This window comes from Colobus angolensis, unplaced genomic scaffold, assembly GCF_000951035.1.
Source record: "Colobus angolensis palliatus isolate OR3802 unplaced genomic scaffold, Cang.pa_1.0 Scaffold148, whole genome shotgun sequence".
Classification (NCBI taxonomy): domain Eukaryota; kingdom Metazoa; phylum Chordata; class Mammalia; order Primates; family Cercopithecidae; genus Colobus; species Colobus angolensis.
Window position 1 is genome coordinate 987636 of NW_012114577.1, and position 8571 is coordinate 996206.

The 8571-nt window shown below is 44.5% G+C and overlaps 1 protein-coding gene across 1 annotated transcript in view; it reads left to right on the forward strand.

The window, feature by feature from the left end:
* NTPCR (nucleoside-triphosphatase, cancer-related) overlaps positions 1-8360 on the forward strand; it is a 29020-nt gene extending 20660 nt beyond the window's left edge. Inside the window, exon 4 of the mRNA XM_011935712.1 lies at positions 7713-8360. Coding sequence (XP_011791102.1) covers positions 7713-7781 — 69 coding nt within the window. The 3' untranslated portion in view covers positions 7782-8360. The remainder of the gene's footprint in view (positions 1-7712) is intronic.
* Positions 8361-8571: the final 211 nt, after the last annotated feature.

The following is an 8571-nucleotide window of genomic DNA, read 5'->3' on the forward strand; positions in this document are numbered from 1 at the left end:
ACCATTTTTTCCCTCCCATGCAGAAATATAGGTGAGTCTAATTTTCTAGAAATGTATAGAACTTAAATTATACCTCTACTTGATAAAAAAACAGACTCGCTTATGGGAGAGCCTCCTGACGGTCACAGTTGTTCTGGTTGCTTTTTTCTTCCATCTCCCCCACCAGACACTAGGACCTCTCTGGCATCAGAACTGCCTGAGCTAAGGTACTTGTTCTAAGCTTATTTCCTCTCAGATTAAAAGGCCAGGTTGGGATACAGAGGCAAATTTTTTTTGTTATGTTTTAAAAGTTTCCGTTTTAAAGCTGACCCACTTCTGCTTGTGGGGAGTTAGAGGCTGTGGATGCGTTTGGAGGCACAGCTTCCAGGTGCTGAAGAGCGCACCGTCCAGGTGAACTTCCCGTAGTGAGGGAAGTGTACTCTCTACATTGCTGAGAACAGTAGCGACTAGCCACATCTGGCTATTTAAATTTAATCACATTTAAATTTAATTATTTAATCATTTAATAATCAAATTTAAATGGAATTAAACATTCGGTTTCTCAGTCACTCTGACCACATGTGAGGTGCTCTGTGGCCTTGTGTGGCTGCCGCGTTCGCCAGTGCAGCTGGAGGGTCTGCTGCTCAATGTGAGGCTGCAGATGGCAGCACAGGCATCACCAGGGAGTGGGCCTTGCCCTGGTCCGAGGAGTCACACTCCGGGGGACGGCCCCGTGATCTCTCTTGGCAAGTTCACCCGTAGTTTTTAGGTCTCCTGCACTTTGAGAAGCACTGCTATAGACCACATGTGAGAGATGAGGGGCTAGGGCTTGTTAACCAGTGGCAGTGTCTGGGCCAGTCGTAAGGGACTTGTGGCATTGCTGGCACTTTATCTAAATTCTTGCCTTTCCTTCCCTGTTGTCTCTCTGTTTTCCTCTCAGTCAGATACCGCCTCTCCCCCACCCCTGCCCTTAGTTTCTTTGAGTCAGTGATAGCTGTGCTCTTGGCTGAGCTCTGCTCACACGCCTTACTCCCCACCCCCAGTTGAAAAGCTCCCTGGCCCTATAGGTGCCAAGTGAACAAGTCAGGCAGGCAGGGCCACTCCTATCAGGGGGAGTGGAGAGTGAGTACCTGGGAGCACCTTCCATCATGATCATTTTCATCACTGAGTAAAGTGTCACCTTGGCCCACTGGCCCAAGTGGCGGTATCCACATGTTGCCACCAAAGAATCCTGGAGTGTGGCGGTAAACAGCCATTAAGGTTAGACCACCCAGACTTGGAAAAATATGCACATTTCTTCATTTATTTATTTATTCATTCATTTGGTCAATAGCGATCGAGCACTTACTGTGTGCTAGGTATCATTCTAAGTCTTGGGATACTGTGGTGAACGAGACTGACCAAGTCCCTCCTCTCATGGAGCTTACATTCGAGTGGAGGAGCTGGATACCAAAAATGTGAACAGACAAGTTAAGCAATTTCAGATACTGATAAAGGCAAAAATAAAGAAACCAGGCAATGTGGTAGTTGAGGGCAGGAGTAGCAAGGGTGATCAGGGAAGGTCTCTTCAAGGAGGTAGCATTTGAGAGCCCTGAAAAGTCTGTGGGATTCTTCAGAGTTTCATGTCGTCTTCTCTTACTTTACATTTTTGGTTGTGATTATAGAGTTTCCGTGGACATCGAGGCAATGAAAGATCATGAAAGAAAATTAGTTTTCAGGTCAGATAGCTTCTAGGCTGGAAGACCGGGAAATTGCTAATGTTAGACTCCAGGGATTGGCTAGCTCTACAAACTAATCTCATCTAACAGTCCTAAGGAGAGATTGAAGGGAGCTGAATGTGATGCCCAGAAATAAACTTTGTGTCTTAGGACCATGCCACATTTCTTCCTCTCTCTGAGACTCAAAATTATTCTTCAGGCAAGATAATCATTGCTTCTAATGATCTGTAAATAAAACAATTAGCTTTGAGTTAATTAAGTAAGAGATAGGGGCTGACATACCCTGTTTTTTTTTTTGTTGCTTTGGGGTTTGTGTGGTCCTTGTGTTCCAGTTTTTTTTTTTTTTTTAATTTAGCTTATTTTTTTAAGGGAGAGGGACAGAGTCTTGCTCTGTTGCCCAGAGTAATCTGTGCTGGATTACAGGTGTGAGCTACTGTGCCTGGCCTTTTCCAGTTTTATAAATCAAGAAGCTCATTTTCTTTTTTTCTGAGACAAGGTTAGTCTCTGTCGCCCGTGCTGGAGTGCAGTGGCATGCTCTTGGCTTGCTGCATCCTCTTGGCTCGCTGCATCCTCTGCCTCCTAGATTGAAGCCATCCTCCACCTCACGCTCCCAAAAAGCTGGGATACAGGCATGTGCCACCACACCTGGCTCATTTTTGCGTTTTTTTTTTGTAGAGATGGGGTTTCACCATGTTGCCCAGGGTGATCTCGAATTCATGAGCTGAAACAATCCACCTGCCTCAGCCTCTCAAAGTATTGGGATTACAGGCATGAGCCACTGTACCTGGCCAAGAACCTCATTTTCTTTATCTGCAAACTTAGGGGTTGGATTAGATACATTTTTTGGTTCTTTCCATTGTTCACATGTAATAAAGTATCCGAATCCATTTTTGAGAGTGGCCTTCACATTCAGTACTTAGTCCATGGTTTAGGCACATGTGAGGCATGATCTCTGCCCTCAAGAAAAACAGACCATGGGGCAATCAAAATCCAGGGGCAGAGAAGGGAGAGATCTGTGTGAGCAGTGGTAGTGGGGAGAGGTGTCTAAAGGAAGGGGTTCTTGAGTGGGCTCTTGAAGGAGGAAATGGGAAAAAGAAGGGAGAACATTCCAGGTAAGAAAATGAGCTATGAAAAGGGGTCAGAGGCAGCCTCCCCTTGCTACCAGCTGAACATGCATAGTGTGAAGATGAGACTGAGCTCATGATAGGGGGAAATATACCACACAAATTAGTAATATTATCTAGACTTATTCTTCATAATGTTGGGTGAACAGAGTACTTTCCAAAAACACCTGAAGACTCTTCCAGTGTTAGACAAGATGGAGTAGACACACTTGTGTTTATTTTTCCTGCTAATTGCAGCCAGAAACCTTGGATGTTATTTATAATACAAGGATAAGAAGACCTGAAAAGTGAGGAGAAAAAGTCTGACTGACTAGCAACCTAAGGACCTAAGAAACAACACAACAGACACAACTGAAAATCATTTGTCATGCCAAGGATCAGGAATACCTAAACCTGAGTGAGAAAAGGGCATCAGCAGATCTCAACAGCAAGATGACTCAGATAGTGGAATTATAGGGCAAGGATTTGAAAACAGCCATCATAAAAAATGCTTCATAAAATTACAGATACATACAGATACACATGAAACAAATGTAAAATAGTCTCAGCAAAGAACTGGAAAGTTTCAGCAAAAACCTAGAAGATAGAAGAATCAAGTGAAAATTTTAGAACTATAAAATACAATAGCCAAATAAAAAAGTCACTGATTGGGCTCATCAGCAGAATAGAGATGGCAGAAGAAAGAATCAGTGAACTTGAAGGTAGAACAATAGAAATTACCTGACAAAGAGCAGACTTAAAAGAAAAAGAAATGAACAAAATTAACAGTTTCTGGGACCTGTGGGACTATAACAAAAGGTGTGACATTCACGTCATTGTAGCACCAGGAGAGGAGTGTGGGGCTGAAAAAGTGTTTGATGAAGTAATGGCTGCATTTTTGTCATATTTGGCAAAAGACATAAACCTACATTTTCAGTGAACCCCAAGAGGATAAACTCAAATTCATGCCAAGACATACCATAGTCAAACTTCTGAAAATTAAAGTCTTGAATGCAGTGAAAGGAAAGCAGCACCTTACCTATAGGGTAAAAACAATACGAGTGACAGCAGATTTCTCAGGAGAAACCACGAAGGCCAGAAGGAGGTGGTACAACATTTTCCAAGTGTTTAAGCAACTGTCGACTCTTAATTCTATAAGACATTCACAGATGAAGGAAAACTAAGGGAATTTGTTGTAATAGAACCACTCTAAAAGAATGGCCAAAGGAAGTTCTCTTATCAGAAAGGAAATGGTAAAAGGAGACCTGGAACATCAGGAAGGAAGAAAGAACAATGGGAAGAGTAAAACTGTGAGTGAGTGTAGTGGGCTTTTCTTCATCTGTTGAGTTTTCAAGAATTATGTTTGACAGTTGAGGCAAAACGATAACATTCTCTCATGTGTTTAAAAAAAAAAAAAGCTGAAAAAAAAAGAAAAGAAAGAACAGTACCTAAGAAGGAAAATAAAATCTCACTGATACAATCTTTGGCACCTCCTATTACCTAGTAAAGCATCAGTAGAAGAAATTGGTGATGGAGTATTTTTATTCATCTATTCAGTAAATATTGAGCACCCACTGTATGTCAGGTGCTGTTCTATCCCCTGGAGTTTTAGCAGTGAACAAAAGAGAGGGAGAACCAGACATCGTTTTATCAGTAACCCAGTCCTACCATAACTCCCTCCCTCCCACTGTAATGGCATTAATCCATTCATGAGGGATTGCCTCATTCATGAGGCAATGCCCCCAGGACCTAATCACCCCTTAAAGGCCCCACCTCTACGTGCATGGGGATTAAGTTTCCAACACATGAAATTTGGGGGACACAGTCAAATCATAGCAGGTGACTTACAGGTTCTTCAATAATTTGTTTTTCAGAACTCTAAGAGGTTATTACCATTGTATCCCATTGAGTTTTATCCCATTGTATCCCAATGAGTGTGTCAGTGATTGATTTTGCTGCCTTCTAGTTAATGTCATAACATTGACAATGTTATCAACAACTTTAGATCTTTTTCATGCTGGCAGCTTCATAGTATGACTAAGCCTTTTGTTTAGACCATGGGGTGTACATGTTCTTGGCAGCAGTGAGTGGATATTATCTGGTCTTCCAGGCTGCTTGCATGCTACCTCACTGCCTTCTAACTTGTATAATATGATCAGTGTCTGTATGCCCTGCTCAGTCTCCCCTTCCCGCTTCTTGGTTGTTGAAGAAGATGAGGTGGTGATATCACAAGTTTGGTTTCCCATCCGGTTGGCCTAGGTACTGCGAGAGATAGTACTTGACTGATCTGCTGGGCACAGATGCAATACCAGGTACCAGGTCCTGCTTATGTTCTGACTTTAACAACCCCAAACCTGAAAACATGGATGAAACAGGCAGGGGAAGAAATGCCTCTTAGTATATAACTACGTGCAAGAAAGCAAAACAAAACCACAGGCATTTCCTTGAAACTGTGGGAAGGGCCCCCAACATTCCTAATAAGCAAGGGATTGGATCTGGAGGCCACAGGATGAATGAGATGTGGCCTCTGACCCCATGGAGCTCACAGTCTTATCTTGACTGTGCCCAGTATAAATTCTTACCAAGGGCCCTCCTACAGCCACTGGGCAGGTGCAGGGGTTCAGGTTCACTCAGCTTCCTTTTTTTCTCTTAAGGCTCCAGTGCAGCAAAAAAGAATGGTTGGGATTACCTTTTTCTTTCTGCAGTGTTCTTTATTTCCTTTTCCTGTTCCCAGCTCCCAGTTCCCTCTTCTAATTAGCCTCTCAGGAAAGACTTTCTACAACCAAAATTCTGGCTGTTGAATAAAAAGTAGACTAGAATTTCACATAAGGCAAAGACTCCTGAGGCTGGCAGATGCTGTGATCCTTGTTCTTGCGTTTGGGAGTGTGCCTTCCTCATATAGAGAATATCAGAACTGAATACTGTAGAGAGTTTCACATCAACATCTTACTGCATAATTTTCAGAAATAATCTTAGGGAAATCAAAGGGAGTATCAAAATACTAACATTGGAGTGTTTGTATTCTGCTCATTAATTTTCAAATTAATTTTTAATTTGTAATTGATATAATTGTACATATTTATGGGGTACAGTGTGATGTTTCAATGCATACATACACCATATGATGATCAAATCAGGGTAATTTCCATATCTATCACTTTAAATTATCATTTTTTGTGGTGATGACATTCAAAATCTTCTCTTCTAGCTATCTTGAAATATACACGACCTTGTTATTTGCTCTGTAGTCACCGGACTGTGTCATGGAAGACCAGAGCAAATTCTCCAACTGTGTATCACCGTCCACTCTCACAGAGCCTGGCTGGTCAGAAGCTACTGGAATCACTGCTGAGCTCAGAGTGGACGAAAAGGGCCCCCATGGTGCCCACCTCTGTGTTTCCTCCTTTCTACCTCAGGTGGATTCCTTGGTTGCAAACAACAGGAATGGACTTCGGCTAATTTAAGTGAAAACAGCATCAAAAAGCCTTATAGGCTTTGGAGTTGTCCCGTGAAGCTGAAGGAAAAGCTGACTGTCCTCATTTCAAGTGGAGCCAGAGCTGCCCGGGATTGACGCAGCCAGGACCAGTCGAGAAGGGATCGGCTTCCGGCTGCGTGAGCTCACCCCCTCTTGGGGTGCAGATCTCAGAGAAGTCGCCAGGGCCTGGCTTGCCCACTCGTTGGCTGAGGGCAAGTTTCCTAGACCGGGCAGTCTCCAAAAGACAATCAGAGCACTCTTCCAAGAAGGGTGAGCAGATACCAGGAAGCAGAATTGATGAGGTCCTCTCTGCATCTCCTCCTCGGACATGTATTGGCACCTACTGTATGCCAGGCCCCCTCTTCAGATACAACCACCCTGAACCTCAGAAGGCTTCCAGATGTACTCCCCACTCTTACCAGCAACCTTGGCTCAGCTCCTTCTCTGTGGCTCACCTGTTGAAATTACGTCCAGGCATAAGCACCCCTGGAAGACTTTCCTGCCCCTGACCCCCACACATGCCCCTGTTCCTGCCTGCCCCCCCAGACTCCTTCATTGTCCTCATTCATGCCTGTCCTGTCCTGGTCTGCGAGCTCCATGAGGTCAGGGTCCTTACCTGTGGTACTTCTCTATTCGCATCTCCGTGCCTGGCTCCTGCTCGCCCTTCCACCCAATCAGCATGTGTGGAGTGGATGGATATTATATGGGCCAAGGAGGAAGGCACCACGATGGGAGCAGAGATGGCCCTTCCTTCACCCTGGGGCACTCGGGATGGTGTGGTAGTGAAAGAAAAAGAAACAGATCATCGTGTAAAGCTCCGGCGAACTCTTTGTTGCTTTTGTTTGTTTTTGTAATGGTGTAAGTGATAGAGAACACACTGTGGTCAGGAGGCCTGAGTCACAGTCTCTACAGAGGCACCCTCACTTCTCTGGCTCTCCCACTTCTCCATCTTTCAAATGAGCACTTGAAGTTTGTGGAGAGGCGAGTAGATGACTGGGCATCCCAGAATTCTGGGCGCTTCGCTGCTGCTCTGCTGGCTGCTCTCCCGGGCCCCGCAGGCTCCCAGGCTCTACTCCTCGCTTCACTCTGACAGTTCAGTTCCTTCCATTCAGGACAGGTCGTGCTCAGGCGTCCTGCCCGGTCCTGCGTGCCCGTCATCCGTCCCGGTGTGCCTCATAGGGCTCACTTCACAGCTTTCCCCTTGGTTGGCTGAAATCTGTCTGGGATCCAAACCCACTTTGACTTTTCGAGCTGTCACTTGGCAGAAGCTCATGCTGGGACTCAGTGATACCTGTCCTGTTTCTGAGTGCTCCTGAGGAGCTGGGCCTCCTCCCTGGGTGACAAAACATACCTCACCCTCTCCCAGCCTTCCAGGCTTTTCTTTAAGATTGAAGAGGAAAGGAGTTCTGAAGCCTGCTCTCTCGCTTCTTCCCACAGGTCACCAAGGAAAACAGAAACCACCTTCTGCCAGATATCGTGACGTGTGTGCAGAGCAGCAGGAAGTGAAGACACGTGCGTTCCTGCCTCCCATGAAGGAGTGCCCAGTTCAAGAGGAGCCCAATGGAGCCCTCCTGTCGAGGCTGTATGCCTGTGGGGTTATGGAACCTTGTGGGCTTTTCTAGAGAAAACTCAACAGCTGTTTTCCATAAAATGTTTAAAAGATCAAATTGGCCTTAATGCTGGATTGTCTGTACAAGATTAACAATCCATTGTGGCTTATTTACGCTTAAAGATTTCTTGTTTATTTCCTCTTGCAGTCATGCACATGATTTGGGTAAATTATGAGATGAGAAATGGTTTTCAGAGTATTAGATGGAATTCGCCCCCGTTGAAGTTTATAAATGTGTTCAGGGGAAGGGGGAGGAAAGAGTTCACTGCCTAATCAGTTTTGCATGTCATGAAAATTAAATTCCTCTCCAGGTGTAGCTTCAGTCTCATGCAACTTAAAATGATAACAGTTAATTTGATTTTTTAAAAAATACTATTCCAAAAGAAAACCATTTTAGGTCATCTCTGCCAGCTCTTACTGTTCGTTTCCTTACTGCTTAATAAATATAAAAATAAATCTGATGGTTACAGACAGGAGGTATTGTGCGGGAGGAATACACAACCTTTAGAAGTGTTGATAGCGTCTGATATTCAGCCGACCAAATGACAAGCGCTCAGGCCCACGGGTTTGCACAAGAGCACTGCTTTGCCTTAGTCTACTCGGGAGCAATTTTGAATCTTTCTATGCCTAGTTTCCCTTCCAGAAAAGCAGGGAGTGACTGTCATCTCAGGAGAGTGATGTCACAAC